The 24,684-nt window shown below is 41.9% G+C and overlaps 2 protein-coding genes across 3 annotated transcripts; both read left to right on the forward strand.

The window, feature by feature from the left end:
* Positions 1–34: 34 nt before the first annotated feature.
* On the forward strand, positions 35–5,815 carry THG1L (tRNA-histidine guanylyltransferase 1 like). 2 transcript variants are annotated; one of them, XM_075509715.1, is made up of 6 exons: positions 35–253; positions 1,184–1,360; positions 1,957–2,126; positions 2,854–2,942; positions 3,591–3,698; positions 5,026–5,813. In XM_075509715.1, exons 1-6 carry the CDS (start codon positions 63–65, stop codon positions 5,185–5,187), a joined length of 897 nt encoding a protein of 298 aa, XP_075365830.1. In that variant the 5' UTR covers positions 35–62; the 3' UTR covers positions 5,188–5,813. The 2 variants fall into 2 exon arrangements, with proteins under 2 accessions (XP_075365830.1, XP_075365831.1); XM_075509716.1 differs by lacking the exon at positions 35–253 and having other exon boundaries at positions 1,220–1,360; positions 1,961–2,126; positions 5,026–5,815.
* Positions 5,816–8,061: 2,246 nt separating this feature from the next.
* Positions 8,062–20,102, forward strand: LSM11 (LSM11, U7 small nuclear RNA associated). Its single transcript, XM_075509566.1, has 4 exons — positions 8,062–8,605; positions 12,624–12,763; positions 13,522–13,605; positions 15,143–20,102. The coding sequence occupies exons 1-4, from the start codon at positions 8,188–8,190 to the stop codon at positions 15,545–15,547; spliced, it is 1,047 nt and encodes a 348-aa protein (XP_075365681.1). The 5' UTR covers positions 8,062–8,187; the 3' UTR covers positions 15,548–20,102.
* The last annotated feature ends 4,582 nt before the right edge of the window (positions 20,103–24,684 follow it).

Here is a 24,684-nt window from a genome sequence, read left to right on the forward strand (position 1 = left end):
CCCAGAAGGGCTCGCCGCCGTACTCTCGGAGGGTGCCCGGCGTTTCCGCTTCCGCCCTGGCCATGCTGGGGTGCTGGCGGGCCGCATCAGCCATTTCCGCGGGGAGCGGGCGGTTGCCGGGCTGTGTGCGCGGCCGCCGCCGCCTCTCCATGGCGAAAAGCAAGTTCGAGTACGTGCGGGACTTTGAGGCGGACGACACCTGTCTGCCCAACTGCTGGATAGTGGTCCGGCTGGACGGCCGCAACTTCCACAGGTGAAGGCCGGGCGGGCAGCCGATGGCCGGGGCGCTTATAGCGGTGCGGTCGCTATGGCGACGCCTCAACGGGCGGGAGGATGGGGACTGGGGGACGGCGGGGCGCGGGGGGGAGTTTCCTCGGCCTAAAGGTGCTGGGGGTGCGGGCTGTGAGTGCTGTGCCGGGAAGAGGGATCCTGACTGGTGCCGTGCAGTTGGCCTTGGCTGTTCCCTGCCCGACCTGTGTGAATTCTGCAGGTGCAGGGGTTACCAATCCTTTCCCCCCTAATGCCCATGAACCCTTCACTCGGCCTCTCGGGGCACGGAGTTACTACGGGTGTTTGTTTTCAAGGGCCATGGGCAGCTTCAGAACTGTGCCTTCGGCGGGGTGGTAGGGAAATGGTATATCAGCGCCTTGGGTGTGCTGGAGGGGGGACAGCAACTGGTATACTGGGATATTTATTTGTGTTTGGAGTCAGTGTCTGTGTGGCATTCGCCTTTCTTCAGGATAAATAGAGCACGGTTCTCTTGAGTGGTAGATGACATGTTCTTGCTGGGGATGTGACCTCTGGTTTGGTCACGTGAGGTTCTGCAAAAGCTCTCAAGCCTTGGCAAGTTCATTGAGAATGTTGCCCTTGTGGGACTGAGTATAAAAGGTACCCTAGGAGAAAGTGAGTTTACAGAAAGTAGTATTTGTCGTCCTTTTCCAAGTATTTTGAAGGACTGCTTAGGGTGAGACGCTGAGGGGAAGGAGAATGAGTTATCCAGAATGTATAAAAAGAGGGGTTTTGTTATTGTTTTTCATACCTGGAGGGAATTCTGTGTCAGTATTGATAGGATACTGTAAATCAATCTTCATAGAAAGCATATATGACGAAAATGAATGGGGGTTTTAGTATTTTTTTTAGTAGCTTTTTAAGGGATTCTTATTCAACCATTTTTGCTTTGAAGGTTTTCTGAGCAGCATGAGTTCAAAAAGCCAAATGATGACCGCGCTCTTCATCTGATGACCAAGTGTGCCCAGACAGTGATGCAAGAATTGGAGGATATTGCTATTGCTTATGGACAGAGTGATGAATATAGTTTTGTTTTCAAAAAGAAGAGTAGATGGTTTAAAAGAAGAGCAAGGTAACAGCTGCTTTGATACTGAAGTGAACTTGGTTTTGACACTTCTCTCTAAACCTGTAATTCTTCTTTAGATTTGCCTTTATCTACACGCAGAGGTTAGGAGTAGGGCTGTGCTTGGGTGTATACGCTACAGTTAGTTCAGGTTCTTCAGGTGAACTTTTTGCATGTGATCTTTCAGGAAAATATGTTCAGTGATACCGAGTTTTAAAAAAAGGGTTTTTTTAAACAAACAAACATTAGATAAAACAAACATTAGAAGCAAACATTGTTAGAACAAACATTCTTTTAACAAAATGAGGTGCTTAGGGACGTGGTGTAGTGGTGGACTTGGTAGTGTTAGGTTTATGGTTGGACTTGATGATCTTAAAGGTCCTTTCCAACCTATACGATTCTGTGATTCTGTGAACTCTTTTTACTTGATTCTCAGTACTTCCTGTTCTTCAGAAGAATCTATGCCATAGCTGATATGTCGGGCCATTATTTAAGAAATGCTGCTATCCACCAGAATTATTGCTACTGATACCTCAGATAATCACAGGTATATAACCATACTGACGTATTTCTTTCTTTTTTTCCTTTTGCTTTATGTTTGCAAGTAAGTTCATGACTCATGTGGTCTCCCAGTTTGCCTCAAGTTACGTTTTCTATTGGAAGGATTACTTTAAGGACCAGCAACTTCTGTACCCACCAGGATTTGATGGACGAATTGTGTTGTATCCCAGCAACCAAAATTTAAAGGACTACCTCAGCTGGAGACAAGCAGATTGTAAGCATTTCTAGAAAACGGAGATTTGTGCAGTTGAGTTCTCTTCCTCTGAATAGAAATGCCTTTATTGCCAGTGTATTTGTACATATAGGTGTCGGGGAAAGAACAGCAGGTAGGGTGGTAGTTTTAAATAAACAATATTAGAATTGTTTTGGGCTTTGTATGGATGTAGAAATACTGGCTGAAATTCTGAGTTGTCAGGCTACAACTATATTTGTTGCATGCTGGGAGTGAGTTCAGCTCAGGAAATATTAGAATTATTAATAGAATTCATTTATTAGTTTTTGTGTTCCGCGCTTGTTTAGCCAAGGTAATCCTCTTTAATGAAGAGATGCAAATGTTCAAATTCATACCATGTAGCAAAATTGTAGCAATCAAAAGTGCTGTTTATTCCATGCTAGAACAGACCATTGGATTTAATCTCTAGGCTTTCACTAGTACCTAGTCCCTGTTGCTCAAGTGAAGATAATTTACGTTACACATAAACACCCTTCACCCTCTGCTCTCCCTTTTCAGAATTTTATAATGAAATCTATCTTCTTGTCATTCTTATGATATGCAGTACCTTAAAAATGAATCAGAAAGATTGTATCTTCTATAGCAACTGGTATTATTAATTCCCCTTTATTCTTGGCTGTTTCTTGGATATTACTCTGGAAATAAAGTTGCTTTTTCTGAGTAGTCACTCAGATTTGGTAAATACTCTTTCTCTTACTCTTTTCTGTAGGCCATATTAATAATCTTTATAATACAGTGTTTTGGATGCTTGTACAGCGAAGTGGTTTGACACCAGTGCAAGCACAGGATAGACTCCAGGTAAGATTCTCTTGAGGTCTTTCCCCCCACCCCCACCCACCCCACCCCCTCAAGCTACAAAGAAAATCATCAGATTTGCTAAGCTGTGTCTTGCCTACCCAGCAGCCCTGGCTGGCTTGTCTGTTCTTACTGTAATAATTTTGTGGGTGTAGATTCAACAACTTCTTGAATTGTACAGATGTTAATATGATTAGCAAATAATGTATTTTTGCTCAAATATTAGCAAGTTTTTGGTTTCTTGATTAGCAAGTTTAGAAATCTTTAAAATGTCATATAAACATCCAGTATCCATAAGCACGAAGTACAATGGCAGGATTCAGCTACTATTGATTCCTAGTCCCTTCTGTAGTATTTTGTCCCATTGTGCAGACTTCAGCAGATTATTTCTGTTTTCTCCTGGAGTCTGTTGACTTTCTTCTATTTGTCTTGAAAATGTAATGAAAAACCTTTCTGTTTTAATATCCTCATTTGGCAGTTGGAAATAATTCCTCTGTTGGGAGAGGTAATTAGACCTTGTAATTTAAAGGTGAAAAACCTGTATAAATCTCAATCTTACTTCCAATATTCACCTATCTTCTACCCTAGAGATTCAGTTTGTTTGTTTGTTTGTTTTCTATAAGAGTACTTTTTCTTTTCATTTCCTCTCAGGGAACTCTGGCTGGAGATAAGAATGAAATCTTATTTTCCGAATTCAACATCAACTACAACAATGAACCTTTGATGTATAGAAAAGGAACTGTCTTAATATGGCAGAAGGTAAAAAACTATATTACCACTTGCTTCATGCTCACGTTTTAAATAGCTACACTATGGCAGACAAGCTACACTGTAAGATAACCAGATGTATGTCTAAGTATAAATATATTTTAAAACAAACCATATTTGCCATATAATGATGTGTAAGATGACTAATTGTTCTGGAGGTGTTTTTGAAATATCTTTATCTATGAGCATAGTATAAAAACTAGTCTCTGAAGTCTGGCTTAGATACAAATTATGACTGTTGAGATAAAATGTGTATCAACAGATGACAATGTATATGTAGAATTTCACAAGACTGATGTATTTGCTAGATAAATCTCCCTTGTTTAATGAATCATACAGTTGGTTTCTTAGCGTTACCAGCTTTGAAAATTGAGGAAGTATTCTGCTTCCTGAAAAATTACATTTTAATGACTGTTGTCAGTTTGATTTGGTAATCACTGGGGCCTGTGCCAGGCCCTTCACAGGATTAGATCCCAAATATTTCCACTGCAAAGGAATTACGAACTTTTGTTCAGTAAGGTAGCTCAGCTCATAGTATGCTTAATCCTTTTCTACTTCTGTAAAGGAGCATAGTAAGGAGTGCAGTTGTTAATGGGGACTTCCTTTTAATGATAATTTGGAAATTTTCATCATTCTCGGATTACATCATTGATGCAGAATTAGTTTAAGAAATTCTATCTTGTGTTTTGTATGAGAATCATACAGAAAATCATAGATGTTTATGGCCTTAATGTCCTTCTGTAGTAGGAGATCTTAATTAGAAATATGTATGTGTCATGTGATCAGGACCTGATCAGTCTATGCTGAGAGTTCTCCATAATTTGTTCAGCCTTTCAACTTCTATGTGTAAAAAATGGATAATTATTTTTTATTATTATTATTTTTATTTAATTTTGGCCAGTGACTTCTATTATTTCATTTGAACTACTTAAAACAGATGAAGGCTCCCACCTGGAAATATATTCCACTTGTTCCTTATACACACTTTTTCTCTTGGTAATTGTAGACATTTGCAAAGTTTCCCATTTGTTTTATATAGCTCCGAATTAAATATTGTACTTTATTCAAGAATACTTGCAATCGGTTATGTGAATTTGCGGGTAATTTCTTCAAGCCATGTGATGATGGCATGCAGTTTCAACTGCGCGTGTGTTAGTCTTTGAATTGAGAATAGACTTTCTTTCAAAAGATTGTGTGTTCCAATTCTGTAGTATGCTGTAGGGTTGATAGTTGCTTTTGTTGTAGCTTTGTTTCTTGTCCATTTGTGAATCCCCTCTAGAGTCTTATATGTCTGCTAATGTGTCAACTGTATTTTCAGATTAATGAAGTCATGACTAAGAAAATAAAACTGCCAAAGGAAACAGAAGAAAAGGAAGTCGAAGTGACTCGGACTAGGACTAAAGTTGTTCCCCTGCACTGTGACATTATTGGGGACCAGTTCTGGGAGGAATATCCTGAGATTCTGGCTGAGGATAGTTGATATCTCTGATGAGTATCACTGGTAGTTTACATTCTGCTCTGCTTGGGTTGTTGGCGAGTGAGGAGTATGAATGGTGGCTGGCAGAGTTTAACCTGTAACCCTCTTCAACAACTACATTGGTTTTAGCACTGTTGTTGCCTGAAAAAGAGACACTGGTATGTTGTCTGACATACAAGGATATGCGCATATGGAAAACATAAAATCATTATATTTTGAATGATAAGAACTCATCATAAATTAAGACTGCTCCTTGTACATGCGTATTTGTAGAAAAAGTGTATAGAAATTTCAGGCATTTCTGTAGCATTTAAACCATGAGGTATTTTACTGAACTGCCGAACTATAAAAAAAGCTTGCGTATTTGAACAGTTAAAAGCAGAGGAGAAAATAATTCTTTTGATTTTTGTTTCAACTGAGATGGACCAGAAATACTCAATTGGCACTTAGTATTAAATTTCACGGCCAGTGTGCTTAGTCAGATTGGTGACAAACTGTTCAACTGCCTCATGTCTCTGATTCTTACAGAAAGGAAATGGAGTAGCCCAGCAGTTTCCTATGACTGATTTTAAAAGCTTTGGTCAAATGTACAGGATTTTTATACTTTTTAAATAAAAAAATAAAAAAATTTTCCCCTGCTGTGTTTATTACTTGTCCTCTCTCATTCCTGGGACTTTTACTAGTAATTGGTGAAAGTTCCAAAAAGTGAAGTTAGTAATAAAGATACTGTACAGACTTGAATTCTGTTAGGACATGGGTAGACATTGTGCTCTCATCTTCCGTGGCCAGCGAAGTCATCTATCTCCTACTGTGCAGTAGAGTGAAAGGTAGCAACACAGGGGAATGTTCCTGGTACCTGCAAAGAGGGTGCTAACAAGAACTTGTATTGCTGGTCTCTGATTTTCCTGGGGATGGCACAGACGTAGCAGTTCTGGCAATACATGTTAGTTAGAGGGAAGGGGGGAGTGTGTGTTGCCTGGTCTATGCACAGTTTTGTTCTGGTTTAACTATTAGTTAAGACCTTTTGTCAAAACAGTTAAATCATACAACCTCTCAGAGCAGAAATATTTCTGCTAATGTAAAGGGGCTTGTCCTAGTGTAACTGGAATTTGAGGGGAATAACCTATTTCTATATAGAAATACAACTACAATGATATAATAGGTGTTTATAAGAATATTATTACTGCTTTTAACCATACTGGTTTTAAAACCATGGTGCTAGAACAGTAATCTGGCAAGCTCTTGCTAAGGGAGAGATAGTCAGCAGTTGGGACTGGCCATAAAAATGAGAAGAAAGGATCAAATGTGACTGAAGATGATCAGTATTGAGTTAGGTCCCCATGAATTCGCATAGCAGCCTACTCTCTGTTTCCCCTTTTCTTCCCGCAGGAAGAACTTGCACATTTAGGCAATGTGCATTTTGTTTTTGTTAAACACTAAACAGGTACTGATGTAAACTACTACTTTGCAGTTTCTTCCTGAGATTAAACAATGAGTCTATGCGTTATAGTAGCACAGGGCTTCCCCTCTACTGCTGTGTGCTAATACTGAGCGGTTAAGTACGTGCAATGAGAGAATGCGTATCATTTTTACTTCGTAGAATGGGCTGTATAATTCCCAGGAAGAGGATAAGAGGTATTGTGAGGTGATGACTCTGAATGAATCATTGCACCAGTCATTTACTGGTAAGAACTTCCTATCTGTCTGTCTGTGGTTTTTTGTCTTGTAACACAAATGTAATTTACTTGACTTTGATACGCCATATGTTACTATCTGATGCCTGACTTCAGACATTATGTATAAAGCAACTGTTCCACAGGTGGTAACATTTGGATTTTGCAGTCTGAGTAAAGATGAAAAAAATTTTGGCAACCATGATTGATGCCTGGAAAGTATTATGTAGGTTTTTTGTCATATGTATTATGACTACCTGATACACAAATAGACATAATGTAGAATGTATGTACATTGTATGTGTGTATAAAAAATGGGTCTGTATTAGGGCTTATCCTCAGAGCATTTTGTAATTAACTCATCCTTACAATAATATGTAATAAGTAAACTTACCTGTTTACATATGGATGCAGACTTTGGAACCAAGATATGGATTGTCTGTACAGCCATGGCCTTTAATTTGTATTCATATAAATGCTAGAGGAAAAAACTCCCTGTGGTATCCTCATGAATAAAGTCATATATATGACTTTGTAGCTGTAGGGGAAAATAAATCTTCCTAAGGTTCGAGAAGTAGACTGGTGTTAGTGACACACACAGCTCGGCCTGCATCCTATGCCTGTGCTTATAGATATTTCTATAGCTGCAGAGGTCCCGCTGTGACCCGGTGAAGAAGCAGGTGTTGCCTCTGAAGCTGGTCCACAACCTCTGGCTGATGTTGTATTACCGTAATAGGAAGCATTAAATGTACAGGAACCCGTTATGAAAGATTAATGGTAGGTGGTGGAATCTGTTACAGTAAAACCACTCTGCAGCACTAACACGCGTTGCCTTGCTTTTCTTCAGAGAAATGTTTCTGCACTGTATACCCCTTTACGGATTAAAGTGCAAATTATATTGCAACCACTGTTTGCCCAGGTGCCATTTCATTGCCTGGGGCCCGGGGCAGGCGGAGCGAGGTCCCTGCTCGGGGGAGCACCCCCAGAACAGCCGGGGGGGCTCCGGGGTGGGCCGCAGAGGGAGGCCCCAGTACAGAGACCAGCGGTGGAGTTCCACCAGGGAGTTAACCGAAGACGCGGCGACGAGGGCAACGGCAGCAACACCGCACTATCTGTAACTTCCCGGCCTGCCGCCTCTCCCACGCCCCGGGCGGAGGCAGCTCCGCCCCTCCGGGGCCCGTCCCGGGCGCGGGCGGTGCTCCGCGGTCTCCCCTCCCCGCGCCGTGCCGCCCGGAACCTGCTTAGCTTGTGCGCCCGCGGGGGTTCGCCGGGCGGCGCGGCGGCGGCGGCCCCTAGCGGCGGCGGCCCGGGCCGCTGCCCGCAGCCCGGCATGGAGGAGGACGAGGGGGCTGCGGGAGGCGCGGAGCAGCGGCGCCCCCGCCGCCGGCCCGGGGCCGAGCGCTCCCCCAGCCCCAGCCGCCTGGACGTGAGCTCCAGCCGCTTCGACCCGCTGCTGGCGCTGTACTCCGCCAGCACGCCGCTGCCCTTCCCCGCCGCGCCCTGCTTCAACAACCTCGCCGAGTACGAGAGCTTCCAGCGCGGCCTGCTCCGCCCGCGCGGCCGCCGCTCCGCTCCCGCCCGCCGCGGCCCGTCCGCCGCCCGCCGCGGCCCGCCCGCCGCCGACCCCGAGCGCATCCAGCGCCTCCGCAGCCTCATGGTCAACGCGGGCCCCGAGCAGGAGGCGGCCGAGGGCGGCGCGGCGGCCCGGCGCCGGCGGGCGCCGCGCAACGTCCTCACCAGGATGCCCCGTAAGGGCGCGGGCGGGCGGGCGGGCGGCCTGAGGGAGCGCGGCCCTGCGGAGGCCGAGGGGGAGGCGGCAGGTTGAGGGGTGCTGGGGTGGGCAAGGGGAGCGAGGTGTGGGGCTGGAGTGAGGGCTGAGGACTCAGCCTGGGGCGGAGGGATGGCGGTGGGTGTGAGGGCTTGGCCTGGGCCTGCGGCGGGGTGCGGGGCGATGGAGCAGAAGGCCGTGGGGGCTGAGATGGGGTCGAGGGATGCGAGGGGCTGGGCTCGGATGTGGCCGAAGGTGTGGAGTGTGGGGACTGTGGAGGTTTGACCAGAGAGGCCGCTGAAGGAAGCGGTTGGGTGACAGCGGGGTGTGGGTGGATCGGGAGGGGGAAATGATGGGGTTTGGGTGGAAAATGATACTTGCGTGCTAGGTGAAAGGCTGGGAAAATTGCGTGCAGAAATGAGGAACGGGGCATTTCACAGAACTGCCTACTCGGAGATGACACTGATGTTGTTATGGTGATGTCCTTCTCTGTTATTTGGTTAATTGTGTTCATCCTCTTGATTTTAAGGAAAAAAGGATGAGAAACTGCTGTGCTTTCAAAAGTACTCTTTTTAAACCAGTAATCAGATTTGAGTCTGTGCAGCTCCGTAGTTAAATCATAACCACAGCATGAGTCTGTAACGCACTGCTGTGTCTTGGTTACTGACTGTATGTCCTGAGGGCATAAATACAGCACTGGCAATTCTAGTAATGTGATGACAGAACAGTGGATTGAGGTGGGAGGCAGCTGTGATGTTGCTAAATTCATCATCTGTGATGAAGATACAAGTTTCTTGTCTAAACTTGTGTGTGCAGTCAGGGTAATAGCCCCTAAACATTAAAGGGTGCAACTTGTGCACCTACACCAAGAACCAAATGGCATGGCTATCAAATGAGATGTAACTTTAGTGCACTTGGTTAAAAATATTGGGTGTTTATTGGACTCAAGAGTATCTCTTCTAATCACCAGCATCACCTTACTGTTCTTTTTTATAAAAAGGCAAAGCCCAAAATGTTTGATTCTAAATGCACAAAGCAGAACTTTTTTCTTGCTGAGACACCAAAACATAGTATATTCATTGCCGTAGGTGCTGCATGATCCTAAGTATCATGTCAACTTAGCGTTCTGTACAAATGCAGAGGTTCTGTTGGTGTAGCATTTCCAAAAGAATTAACATGGAATATTTATTTAGGATCTTAATACAAAGAATCTGTATTTGGATCACTATGATGGAAATTGAAAAAAAAAAATCTGTAAAAATTAACTTTACTGGTGGTCTAGCAAATAAATTACATGCTTCCATTAAGAGCACGTATTTAATATCCACACATCTAAGGCTGGGCAGTGTGGACTTTGAAGAAGACTGGCACAACTGACATACAAAGTGCTATTCAGCAGTCTGGAGAGTTTTATAGCCAAAATTGTGTGCTTTCCCTGTAAGTAGGGGGCCTGTCTGCACAGTAGGTGGGCCAGTGTTTGAAGCTCGGATTCTATGGCAGTAGCTGCCTCTGAAAGTAACTGTGATACGTGGTTTACTGCATCCCACAGTCGAGATGCTATGCTCCCAGGTAGCTGTGATAAAGTATGATGTGTTCCTTAAATTCAGTGTGTCAGAAATGTAAAGTGAAGCCAAAATTTTGCTTGTCATGAGGGGATTTCAGTAGCCGTAAAAGTATAAAGGAAGCTACTTCAGCAGTACCTGTTTTGGATCTGTTCAGGAGAAGCTATTTCTAATTACTTTGCATTTACCAGGGGGCAGAGAACTCATGCGCAGGCAGTTACCACAGAGAGGTTAAAAAGGCATTTGATAGTTTTCTGAGTTATTTCAACTGTTCTGACTTGCTTTGCTCTTTTTTAATCTTGCCTCTTAATAAAGTCTACCCTGAGGACAGGGACTTGAACTTAACCAGAGTTTGGATCTTTATTTTCTCCTTCCTGGGGTACTTGCCCTCTGGCTTACAGTAGTTTTCTAGTCATCTTCAGAATCCTGGTATTAAGCATGTGTTTATTTTATACAAATAGGGATTGGATTTTGAGTACAAAACCAACTAGGTAACTCTTTTTCCCTATGGATTGAAAAATTATTAATACTGGTACTTAATAGCATCCAAAGCCACAGGCAAATCTAGCTGCATGCAGAGCCTGGTCATTACAGGCTTTGATGCTTGCGGAAGAGGTATGTTGTAAAAATAAATTTCTTGCGTTGCTGGTTTTATTTTTTCCAAGAAGTGGGTATCATTGTTGAAAGGTTTTTGGATGATGTGTTCTGCCCTTCTGATCAGGTGAAGTTGGAGGTTTGCCCTGGTGAAGCTGTAACCTTACGCAGCAAGGAAAAGTGTGAAGAGCATGTGTTGTCTGGGTTTGGTAGAGCTGTAAAGTAGTGTTTTCCACCAGGCCTAATGGGGTGCTGACAAGCAAAGGCATAGCTGGAAATAAAGATTGTACTTGGATTTTTATAAGAAGTTGTAGATAAAGTTCCTAAGGAACTTCCTAAAGTTTCTTAGGAACATAGGAATCTAAAATCTAAAAAATTAAATCTCAAATGATTCTGTAAATTCTCAGGGTTGGTTAGAAAAAATACTATTATCTGATTAAAAGCATCAATCTGATGTAGTGATGGTGTCATCTGTGGTTCCCGTGATGGACCTGTGAATTCAGAACATAAGTTCGCCATCAGTTAGGCTGAAGGAAGCACGGAGACTCATGAAAAGACCCCCATAAGCAAAGCTGGGAGGTACTGAGACAGCTTATGCTCTGTGTGAAAGCAATTTTCTCCAGCTATCCAGCTGGAGGGGGCTGGCAAGAAGACAATGGATCTCAAAAAATAAATGTGATTAGGTTAATTCAGAGGAAACTGCTTTAGATTTCCCTGCTGTGCCTAAGAATTACCATGCAGCCAAATACTGCAGGTCACCTGTCATACGGTAACATTTTACACTCACAGGATGCATTTTCTAGTGTGTAAATCAAACCTTGAATACATAGTCCCTAAAGCACAAGGCGAGAGGTCATCTCTGACTCAGGTATTTTTATTAATATGAAAACTGTGTGAGATTTTAGACTGTACTTTTCCCTGACTCTCAGTAGGAATTGCACAGCAATCCTGTGGCTACGTTTGCACAAGCAAACAGGTAGCTGTAATTTATCACTGGAATGGCTTCACTGTCGTGTGGGTGGAAGTTGTAAAGCAAATAATACCTATCCCTCCAGATAATTTACACTTGCAAAGATTTCTAGTGTGCAGGTAAGGCTTGTGTGTGCCAGGGAAGTTGTATGTTTTATTGAATTCCTTTGATTTTGCTTGACTAAAAGCATTATTGTTCTGCAGTTTAGCATCGTTTCATTGGTGGCTGCTGCTTATAGTAATTTTATTTCTTTGCCAAAGACTCGTACATTGTTGAAGGATGAAGACTTGTACATCTCTGAAGGATGTTCAGCTGGCTGCTGAAAGTTTTAACTGAAACAATACATTTTCATCAACTTAAACTGATCCAGTTTAGTTAGTTGAAGGACTTTGAGTCATCTGTTGCTTCAGAAATCTTGTAAAGAAAAGGAACACGTCTGATACAATACTTTATTAACAGATCGTAACTAATCTGAGGTAGCCTTAACTAGGCATTTGTCCTTTCTGTGAAACTCCCTCTGCTTGTGTGAGCTTTCTGTTCCCTCTGAGCCACTTTTATTTAAGATTAGCATTACTTAGTATGCTTTTGAAATGTAGCAAAAAGATTTTCAGCTAAGGCTGATTTGGCTATGGGTTATGTCAAGCAAAACCTTCATATTTTCTAAAGTTTTTGCTGTTCCCGTTGTAAGGAGAGTTTTGGTGGTCTAGTAATTACAATCGCAGTGCATTACAGTGCTCTGGGCCTTCTCATTTCTTTTGCTGTGAAGACAAGTGTACCAAGATCTGCCATACTTCTACACAGAGTAGATTTCTACATATTATATTTATACCTGTATTTTGTTGAAGACCGGTGATGTTCTCTTTCTGTTTCAGTCCATGAAGGCAGCCCACTGGGGGAACTTCATCGCTGCGTCCGAGATGGTGTAAAAATCAATGTCCATATCCGCACTTTCAAAGGGCTTCGTGGAGTCTGCACAGGGTTTTTGGTTGCATTTGACAAGTTTTGGAATATGGTAATTGTTGTTCCAGCCCTTGATTTATAACTGCTATATTGAAAACTTGAAATTTGCAACAGGTTTAAGCAAACTGCGTTTTGAGAAGATTAATGTGGTACTGTGATTCATAAAGCTAATTTGCTCTGGCACTGAGTGCTGGGTTTCAGGCTTAAGTGATGCTTGGTGTTGGATTGGTACATCTGAGAGGTGCCTAGCCATCTTAGAGAGGTTTTAGGTGAGAGAGCAGCTTTGAAGCGTTCCCAACAGCTTCAAAGGTTTTGTATAAGAACCCAAGAAGGTGGAATATGAGGAATGTCAGGAGCTTCCGAAGCTTTCTCTGCAAAACCCAATCTTCTTATAGTGGTAGCCACTTCTCTGTTTTCTTTCCCTAACACGTCACTGGGATGTTACTGACAAAAGCTTTTCCCTGTGTTCCATCTCATGCAGATCTTAAAGACAGTATATGGAAAAGCAGCTATTAAATATTTGTGAGCCTGGGGCTATGAAAAGTTTGGAAATAGGTGGCGTGGGGGAAAGGATATTGCAGGCAAGGCTCAGAAAGATTTTGCAGAATGGATGTTAGGCTTTGCTGTTGCTTTTAGACCTCAGTACAACTTAGATGATTAAGAAGTCAGCTCCAAAGCACAGCTTGTTCCTGGGATGGATTGTCTCTCAGACAGAGCGTAATTTCATAATGCTATGATACAAAGCTGGTCCAAAGCTTCTTCATGTTTTCTTTTAATTTTGACCTTTCCATTTCTTTTATCTTCTTCTAGGCCCTGACAGATGTGGATGAGACATACAGGAAACCAGTAATGGGCAAAGCTTTCTACGCAGAACCTCAGCTCACACTAACCCGGGTAGGTAACCATCTCCAGTTTTCTTTTTTTTTTAGTATCTCCTTTTTCAAAGTAGTAAAAGGGGAGCATTGATTGGAAAACTAGATTTACATTTGGAGTATTTTACTTCCTTTTATTACAGATAACTCTAAAATGACTTGAACGGGGGGGGGGGGGGGGGGGGGAATTTCCGACCTTTTTGAAAGTGCTTTGGGCATAGTTCAGTGTTAGAGAAGTTCCACTTTAGAGTTCCTAATATCAGATCACCGTTGCTGCTACTGCTTAGTGCAATATGCTGACTTTCTATAAGCTCACTCTGTGGTTTTTGATTTATTTTTTCTCTGTATTTTTTGCACCCGTGCCTGATCCTGTCCACATTTGTCCTGCCAGATGATTTGGCAGTGCATAACTCTGATATTAATGTCCATGGAGCAACAGTCTTTTGACTCCAGCCAACAAAACAGTACGTCTGGTCACTTCTACTCTAGGTACCGTGAAGCCCAAGATTCTGCATGTGGCTCCAAAGCGAGTCACTCTCTAGGATCCAGCTGCAAAAAAAGATGTTTACAAAGTTGAGGACTGAAGGGATGATAGATGAACTTCTGAACAATGAAGGAAAGAAAATGTGACAGGGCTGTGCCTGTTGAATGGCATAGCTCTGGGCCTTTTGAACATCAGAGATGCATCACAAAAGCTTTTGAACAGTTTCATTGTGAGGAATTTGCTTTCAAATTCCTGCCATTTAAATCTGTTTTCTGATAGATCCCACCCTTCCTTTTTTAAAGATTAGTTAAAAATAATCAAGTTGTCATTGTTCCTTTAGCCCACTCTCACAGGAATGGGCTTTCCATCCTGTTGCTGGGAAGAGAGAGGCTAACTGAGAATCCTTTTCATTTGTCAGTATTTCATAAAAGCTTGCCTGCTGCCAGAGTAAAAGCAGTTTCTTTTCCAGTTTCAGCACCGTGTATTCTTAGATTAATGAGTTCATACAGTGCTTTGGATCTGCTGCTCTAGCTTTTATTATTTTTCTATTGTTTTTGATCTGCTCACCTCCCAGAATACCCGCATGGCCTCTTTTAGTTTGTTTTGGGGAACACAAAAGGTCCATCATTTTTTCAGTATACACTGTTTGCTGACTGAGGCCCCTTATCTTAGGGATTCATGTCCTGCCTGAGGACACAAGGATGGAAATCTCTCTCACACTATCTGACAACATTACAAGAGTGTTGGGACAAGTGAGCTAGTGGAGGAACTTGGTAGCTTTCTGTTGTTCCTGACCAAAGTTAAATGCTACTGCACATCTGTGTTGCTCCTCAGGTTAAATTCCTCGATGCTCACATAAAGACACTCTAAGTGCACGCAAGAGATGCATTCACCTTATGTCACAGTTTGACTTTGGCAAGAAAACACAGTATTTATTGCTGGTAAAGATTCTTCACTAATTGTGTATTGTGAGCTCTGATTTGGGATCGTACATGCAAATACCACGTAGAAATGCCAAACATGCAGTCTCTCTTGTTTTATGAATGTGGTCATATACACAAATGTTCTTTTACAGCTGTTTGACAGACTCAAACTGCAGGAGTCCTCAGTAAAGAAGGGAGCTGACTCAAAGACTGTCTCAGAGGAGCTAGCCCTGACAAATGACTCTCAGACGCTCAGATGGAAAGTTGGATCAGGACGAGGGAGAGCAGAAGATGAGCGTGAGAAACAGAAACGCTTGGGCAGAGCTGGAGAAAAGAAGATGCCAGGTGACAGTTTGCATCTGGCTGCCAGAGGTGAAGCTGATGTGGGTAGCGGGACTGCCCACATGGAGGGTGCCAGTGCTGGTGGTACCCGTGCAAGAAGCCAGTCACGGAGAAAAAGGCGGCCCAAAGTGGATTATCAACAGGTGTTCACACGTCACATAAACCAGATTTTTATTCGAGGAGAGAATGTCTTGCTTGTCCATTTAGCACATTGACTTGGCTGAGCCTTCGTCAGTGTATTTATTTGATAGCATGAATTGCGGCTGCAGCTCTCATTGCTATTTAGTGTTCTCATTAAGTATGATGGTACTGTGACTGGTTTCCCATTGCCATAACAAGGTAGGGGAAATAATTCTAACTGGAGCATCCTGAACTTGATGCCAAAGCAGCCTCCTTAGATCTCAGGACAAGGTCAGCAACACAGTTGTTTCTGTGAGATGAGGGAGGTAAGCACAGATCCCACTGGTCCTTAAGAAGAAGCTAAATGGAGAGGGTTGGAAGAGAATTTTGGTGTACTCAGTTATAGGAGCTAATTGTGGCACACATTTAAGGAGCTTAAGATTAGACCTCCACCTGAAATGAATCATAAGTGCTATTTTGCATGTTCTGAGTAATCTCAAGTGAAGATTGCTAATGAAACCAACAGTTTATCTGCTGTTGTTACATGGATATCTTCCTTTCCAGACATAATTCTGACAGTCACTTTGAGATAGTCTTTAAAAAGGTGGAGTGACATACTACTGACGGCTATTAGCTTCTTCTTCATAGTTAGCTCTGTAATGCCCTGTGTGATAGAAAACCTCTTAATTGAAAACTGCTCTCTTTCTGTGAATGATGGCAGGACTTTAATTTGTTTTCAGTATCAAAGCTTAGGCTTCTATTTGTAATGCTGTGCTTTAGCCCTGTGTCACCAGCAAGCAGCTAATGTAGCTGATCCAGGGACCTCCATATTTGGAGTTTATCTGTGAGTGTTGTGGATGCAAATGGAAAATTGTACTTTTATATTTCACCCATTCGCTACTTAGTGTAATAGTAAAGTTTGCAAAGATGTAGTTTTTTCTTCTCAGATTTAAGTGTTTGTGCTGAGCACAATTGTACTGTATCTAAGCGCCTTTCAAGTTCCCTCTGCTGAAACTGGAGGTGCTGTGTCTCCAGCAGTTCTCATGGAGCAGAAATCTTCATGGGTCTTTCCTATCCGTATGAATGATGCATCATCTAATTCCAGTTGAACTGAGCTTTGGAGGTGTGCCTAAAAATGTTTTGAAGTATAAAAGTCAAACTCAGCTCATCAGTGTTTTTAGTTTAGCAAGGTTCTTAAGCTACTGTAGATCAGGTCAGGCTTCTGCAGGTATAAACTGCTTCCCAAAAGCTACCTGCAGAATTTTGAGGGTAAATGAAGCTGTTATATTATCTAGTCTGTTCCCAGAGTTGTCAAAGGACACTAGATTTCACACTGCTGTTCCTGTATTCATCTCAACTGCCTTTATGCTTTGCAGCAGCTCCATGTGTTTAAGATGAAGTTGGGAAATTGCCAGAATAATGGTTAGATCTGACAATGGGTAGAACAACTTTTTGGTGCTTTATAGCTGGTCTTGTATTGCATGTAGAGGTCCCAAGTCCTCAAACTGAGTGACTGTACTCTCAATGCCATATATTTCTGTTGCTGCAAATGCAACATATTGCTTGCTTGTCGTTAGGGGTATATCTGGTGCTTGGGTGAATTACAGAAATCATTTAGCAGGAGTTCCTGGACACACAAAGCAGCTGTATGCCTCTGGGGGAGCCTGAAACTTTTATGTCAACGTTTCAGATAACATGGGGCTTGGATGGCTGATCAGCCCAGCCAGAGCTGCAAACCCAAGGTCAGCCTGGGACAGAAGTGCCTCAGAGTAAAAAGTGCTGTTGACACAAATCGGTTTCATCCAGAGTGGGGAAAAAAAAAAGGAAAGAATATCTACAGTTTCTTATTATACGTAGCTTTATTACTGTAATCCCTTCCTACTATGAACTGAGAATAGGCACTGAAAAGATTATTCTCTTGGAGGTTCTTGTTTCCTCTCCTTTTGTGCTGTTCTTGTTTGTGTTCATGTGGTTTGCAGTTCTTCCCTTCTTTTCAGTACTTTGTCTCCTCAGGACATTCTAAACTCTGATTTAGGAAGATTGTTCTTGTATCCATCCCTAGTTGTCCTGGCTTTCTGAACCTTTCCTGGTTGGCTTTCTATATGGTTGCCAACTGACCGGAACCCTCACAAATTATTAGAAACGTGTGAAGCTAGAAACAAGGAGCTTATTTCTGCTCCTGACTTCTCAGCAGCTTTTAATGCAAGTGAGCATTTTGCTTCATTACGGTTTTGGTTGTGGGTTGTTGTTTTCCCCTCTGCTTTCTGACTGGTTTGGTTTTATTTCAGTTGCTTGGGATGACTATCTCTGCCTCTTCCATTCATGCCAAAGGCTACTGGTTTTGACACCTCTCCTCTTTCCTTCATACTTGAACAAAGGGTGTCAAATCTCCACTCAGGCCTATGCACTATGACATCTAATTAGATTCTTGCTTTTCTTTACCTCATATTCTTAATTCTCTTTGTCTTCCTAGTTTATACTGCCTTGTGCATTAAATAAGATACAACTACCATGAATGTTCTTGTGGCTGTACTGCCCTCTTTGTTTGTCAGTTGACACTTCACCAAGTTCTCAGTTGCTGCTAGAAGTCTCAGTGTTTTCTTTCATCAGAAGTTTTTCTCTGAAACCTTGCAGGTGTTTGTTCCTTCACATCTACAAGTTTCTTTTTTTAGATTTTATGAAAAATGCTGGTGCTTAGACTTGCGTTTGTGCCTTGATTTTTTTATATTGCCACTGACCTGTTCTTCCAAAATCATAACCAGGTTTGTTGACTGAAGAACTATACAGTTTGTCTACTTTTTTTGCTCTACCTCATTATTAAACTGTTCCTCCTCTGTTCTCATTGTTGTCTCATCTGTGGAGTTGGTTAAAATTCTCTCTTCCAATTTAGATTTAATGGCTTATTTGGTGGCTCTTCGTTTCCTACTGCCCTAGCCACCTCTCTCATTATTTCCAAGCTGCTTCCTAAATACAGCCTCTTTTACAACTTCAGATCTTCCAAAGTGTCTTCCTTTTCCCTACTTTTTCTGACATTGTATCTTTTTAAAGCCCATTATCAAAATGCTATTTTATGAATTGTGTCTTTCAAGCACAGCGTTTGTGATTTTGTCTCTTTCAAGCATCATGATTCTGACTAAGCAAGTGATCCTGTATGTCTGTTGTCACTTGCATGTTTAATACTTCAGATAAAGTTGCTCTTTAAATAAAATTGAATGTGATGTTCTGAAATGAAGTCTTCTACCTCACTTAAGTATTCATGTAAACCTATTTAAAAAAAAAACAAACAACAAACACCCTTGGAAGCAAATCAGCTTTGGTTTTTTTAATGGTTTCTGGTTATTTCTTTCCATGTTTTTCCTTTTCCAAACTCAGCATAAAATCCATGTTCTTTGTTCAAAAAGCTGTCTGCTCCTAGCCATGCCTCTGTTGCTGCAGTGTCACAAAGATGGTGTGAGCATAGACACCTGAAGTCATTATGCTAAAGAATGAAGAGTAGGAGCAGGAGGCAGTCTTAAGAAACAGAGCGCTGTGTGAGAGTGAAAAAGCTTTGGGACAAATACAAAGAATTCTTTGGAAAGGATCCACATACTGGTTGCAATCTGCCCGGTATTTCTAGGACATTGTTCAGCTTGGTGCTCAGCAGTGAGTGTGTTTATGGTGAGGTACCAAATTACTGCAAGGAGCAAAGTTTTCTGAACTACCTTTGAAGAAGTGTTGTGATAATTTGAGAATTTTTTAGAATAATTTCTAAAATAGCAGGCAAATATGAAATTTGTGAAATGTTATGATGCCAGCTGCAGAAACGATGTAATGCAATAGTATTGGAATGTGATGTCACAGATATATCTCATGGTGTCACCATATATCTTTTCATTGCCAACACAGTTCAGTAGGGAGCCAAGTCTCATGGTTACTTTAAGAGCAGTGATTTTATTTGTATGGTGATAAAATTCTAGGGACCTTTGCAGATAGTCTGAATGGGGTGTTCATGGAACCACAGCATAAAACCTTGCTATGCTGTGGAGAAGCGGGGAAACTGGTAGGGAGAACCAGGCTGAGAGCTGCAGTGTTACCCTGCAGTTATGGGTATCATGGCTGGGATTATTTCTTGGGAAACTCTTTTGCACAGGTGCTTTGTTTTTATCAAACACTTCTTACACAGGGCTGTGCTAGTAGAATAGATAAGGCCAAAGGAAAAAAAGGAGCTTGTAAAAAGTGTGGGTTTAGTTCCTTCTCTCAACTGACTTGTCCAGCTTGTTAATTGCCTGAAAGTTTTTGGTTGTTTTTTTTTTTTTTTCTGATCTAGAGACAGGTGCTTAGCATGTCCTCACCAGGTGATTACTGAAGTAGTTGGTGAGTGCTGTTTTCCATCTGCTTCTTGTCCTTCAGTTTCTGGATTCCTTGTTTCTGATGCAGCTTTCCCTTCTGTATCATTTGGAAGCAGGGGAAGGTCTCGCAGCAGGAGTAGGCTTGACTGCCTACTGGTTTTTTTTCCCCTCCCTAAGGAATGTTACCCCGTCTAGTTTTGCATCCAGATAGCCTTTGGCTATTCTTGATTTTCGTACTATTTTCTGCAGACTTTTGGAATTATTTGGTCAGAAGAATTATTTATCTTGGATCGGTTGGAGTAAACTGATTTTTAAAAAAAAATATATATATATAATTTTTTTTTACTTATTTTCCTTCCCACAGTGCTAGGTTTTCCTAGTTTGCTGTTGTAGTCACCTATTTGCACCTACCACTGTGGGTGAAGAAGTGTCCAGGAAAAAAGCAGAGAAAAAAAGATGTCTAATTTTTGTTGAATTTGACATTCTGTCCAACATGCTGCCCACACTTACCCTTTCTGTTGCTTACTGGCACTGACCTAAATGAGACAGGTGGCAACAATGATTTCATCCAGAATCTTGAAAGAAAATGGAAAGGCAATAGGGACAGCAAACTGTGAAAACACTCTGAGTTTCTGAAGATGTATATCTCCAGGTAAACTTCCTGTCTTTGACTAAACAGATCAGAATTATAACCACCATCTTAAACTGCAAGCTCTGCAACTGGATAAAATTGGAAGGCACAGTACTACACCCTTTCAGAGGCAATGCAGCAGCAGTAGCAGTGATTCCTTCAGCCAGGCAAGCTCTTTCCTGAGAAGCTGATGAGTTACATGTTGGTGTCTGCCTTGAAGCATAACTGTAAAATACTGCGAATTAATACATAGATGTTTTCACTCCTGCCTGCATTGCAAAGTATAAAACATAAATGCTAGAGTGTGCATTTTCTGCACCCCAGAACTGTTTCAGTTCATGCTTTCACTTCTTGGCATTGGCTTAAAAATTTGAACATTGTACTATAGCAATCCTAAGACTGTCTTTGCTAAAATGTCTAACACTTACTAGAAATGATATTGAAAAACTAAGAATTTGTGGAATTCTTATTGTAATTAAGGTATTGCAAACCAAAAATCTCTACGCTCAAGGATGTTATCAAGATGCACAAATGGAAAGGTATGAAGTCACAACTGGAAGAAGAGAGGATAAAGAAATACTTCCTTTCTTCTAATGAAGGAAGATGATCTTCCTAGAGTGAGATAGTAATTTCAAAGCTAATTCTTCCAGTTTCCAGGCTTGATGGTAGGTGGGCCTAAACAGTCGAAAACTCAAAGTGAATTAGGTGCGCACAAAAAACGGAGCTCAGAGACACAGCTGTTTGCAGACTTGAGTATCAACAGTCTAACTTTACAATGCGAGCTTCTAGAGAAGTAACTCCAGTTTGCAGTCCCTGGGTGTCTACAGCATTAGCTCCATGCAAAGTTTTCTTGGCATTATCAGCCTCACCCTTAAGAAGATGACAAATACAAGGGTTTGCGATGTGCTGTCCTGTATTACCTTGTTCAAGAAGCTGCTTTGTACTTAGTGGTGAGATCTGACTAGGTGGATGGAGGAAGACAGGGGAGTCCAGTTGCAATAGGAACTCAGGGAGAGAGAGACCTAAAATCTTAGTAACATCCTTCTAGCTAATGAGCTAGAAGTCTAGCAAAGGAGGAGAGAGTCCAAGCTGAGATTCATTTTTTAATTTACCAAAAATACTAATACCCTGGGTAGGGTATACTTGGACCAAAAGATAAGAATGCACTCAAGTTTTCATTTAGAAACTTTAACTTGGTATGGACTTTTTTCCAGCGCTGCCTGTGTCTCACCTTCAGATAAACATTATTACAAGTCTTTTTTAAAAGTACTTCACTGTTCATATAGCCAGTAATGTGCATTTTATATCTAAAAGGTGCTTTTAAGAGCCACCATCATTAGAAGCAAACACCCATTTTCAGGAGGTTGCATGTCTTTTCTTCTATCCTGACTCTATAACCTAAGATGAAATTGGGAACAGCTAGATGCAAGTAAAGCAGTTTAAATTTGCTTGGAAAGAAAAAAATTTTTAAAAAATCACAGCTTTTTCTGTCAGGTGTTGCCAATGTATCAGGAGGAAATAGCATCAATTATTACATGGTATAAATGTTGTGGAGAAAAACCTTACTATTCAAGAACATCCTTTGCTGCCATCTTTTTTACCCATTAGCAGCCTGGGCAGCAAAAAAAAAAGAGGCCACTTGGGAAGAGATGGGCAAGGCAGTCCGACGGTCCTCCTGCAGGTGGGCACTGCAGGATCAATGCACTTGATGAAGACTTTTCTTGATGGAAAAGAAAATTGTGTGTAATCTACTGTAAGTATAACATGTACCTCTCTGTACATTTTCCCAACTTTAGGCTTTCCTGGCATGCTGAAAGTGGGAAAGCAGGCCAAGAAAAAGGAGGGGAGAGGAATTACTTTACTTGGTGATAGCTCCTTGAAATGGAGGGTCACTTTCTAGCCTGTACACTTCGGCATGATTTGGCCAGCATTGGGCAGTTGTGCTCTGTAGGTGAAGGGGGGAGTATGCAGAGGCAGTTCTTGAGTGCAGCCTCCGTTACATTGTGAGCGTTTCACAGCGTGTGAACTGTGCCCCAAGAGTCTCTGCCAGACTCCATCCCTAATAGCTGACACGTTTGATCCTACCTGTAAAATTTTGCACAGGAAACCCAATGGGAGAGAAGTAAGCAAATTTTCCCTTTTGAGGCAGGGATGGTAGGAGGCTTGGTTATCCTCGTTAGCTTCCTGGGGGTGCAGGAGAAAGGACTACTTTAGTGGAGGAATATCAGAGATGGCTTGTCTCATGATGTTTACAAGTCCTTTTAGATGTCACTGTAAGTGCTCTTGCTCTTAGCTGGTAGAAGTGAAGGCCTGTCAGGGAAGGAAAATGCCTTCTGATGTTCCTGGATAACTATTTTATTAGCTGCTAGCTTCGTAGTGTACACTCGGATGACTTAGCTGAAGAAAATTAGTACACCTGAGACTTTCAGTCAGTCTTGTATTCGTTTAGAATGAAAAGTAGTTTGATCAGTTTGTGTAAAAACATATCCATCCTTTTTTCCCTCTCAAAAGATCAGCGCTCTCCCTCAGGAAAGAAATGAAAGCTGCTCCTGCTCCTATAGCGATTGCTTCTGATTTTCACTGCTTCAGAGCAAAGTGCAGCTGTGTCATTGTATCTTCGGTGTGACAGATCGTTCTGAGATGAGAAAATGAGAGAAGTGTTCGGTTTCTTTAAAACTAAAATGGGCATTACGAGGGGAGCAGTTGTCTTGACCTCTTTTCAAATGGTGCATGCATCCAGTATCATCGCATGGATTGGGACTTGTTAACCAATTAGTCATCTATAAAACTTCCTTAATGAACCACAGAGGAGCAACATGACCTACCAGACTGACGTGGGATTGGAAGTCAAGCGCTGACAAATTCTGATCTCTCTCTACTGCCACTTGCTCACTGAATAGCCTTGGCAAGTCACTTCCCTCCCTCTCCCTTATGCTCCACAGCTGTAATACATCTGAGAGCAATCCTTGCCTGTCTCACAAGGATTTGGGGAAGCGGTGAGTGCTATACAAGTGCTAAGTATTGTTATTAAAACTATAATATGTCAGGTAATGCAGATACATAGATCATCTGCCCTCTTCAGGCACTTGACTGTTAGCCTTATGTCTCGGCACACTAAAAATGTGCAGGATATGAGGTACAATGATGCACTTCAGTCTTGAAATTACTTATGTCTTCAAGGTCAGATTTGGTGACTTCAATATCTGTTTCACAGCTGCAATACCATGTTTTGGTCAAATGGTGATTGATAAATGAGAGTGTAACTCGTTCGTAATTCCTTCTCTGTCTTCCTAAATATTTTGTTTCTTAGGAAGCTGATGCTGCTATGAACATATTGAATAATACTGAATTTGCAATATTCTGCTTTCCAGATATAAATGTTTATATTTAAACGTGCTAAGACTGCAATGCAATAAATATATCCATATAACAGTTCGCTTGAAAGCATGGGTTTTTGTGCTCTGTCAATATACTTGTGTCAGTGATGAAGCTGCTACTGCAGTGGTTAGAGCAGATACCTGGATGTGGAGACCACCAGGTTTTGAATGCTCTAGTCATGCGATTTGGGGGCAAGCCAGTCATCTGTGTGTTCAAAAGTGTATTAATCGATAAAATAAGAATATTATTATACCTGGTTTTTAGAGGTGCGGAAAGGAAGTGAACTTCATGTTGAAGAATCTAAGAACTACTGTCCTGATCACTTAAAGGTCTGTTACCTTAGTGTGTGGTCTTCCACCATGCCGTCAGGAGATGGTTTTCCAGGAATCGGGGAGGTCCAGAGCCAGCATCCAAGCATCCAGTCGAGCGTGTGCATAGCCAGTGGAGAACCGGACTTCCAGGAACCTGTTTATTCCCATGGTAAATGATGCTGATCTATTTGGATCATAGATGCTAACTGTATGGATGCAGCTTGCTGGAGATGTTAACATACCTGTGCTCTGGAATTCAGATGTTTGCTAAAAGGCATAATTCCCATTGCAACCTGGGAACTGTTTAAAGAGAACAAAATCTGCAGTTCAAAGCCACAAGTGGCAATATGAGGATGCATGTAATGAGAAAGATCAGACAGGGAATTCACAGAAGAGGTCTGTGACCCATTGACTTTCATTTGCATTTTAAAGTGGGGTTTTACACTGGGAGTCTGACCTGTCTTCCGCGAGTCTGATGTTTCCCTCATGTCTTACAAGATGATTTACAGTCAGTGTGGCAGTAGATTCTTGCTCTTCTAGATTGCAGTTCTGTCCATTTAATTTACAAGTGCAAAGGATGTGAG

This window comes from Mycteria americana, chromosome 8, assembly GCF_035582795.1.
Source record: "Mycteria americana isolate JAX WOST 10 ecotype Jacksonville Zoo and Gardens chromosome 8, USCA_MyAme_1.0, whole genome shotgun sequence".
In the NCBI taxonomy this organism is placed as follows: Eukaryota; Metazoa; Chordata; class Aves; order Ciconiiformes; family Ciconiidae; genus Mycteria; species Mycteria americana.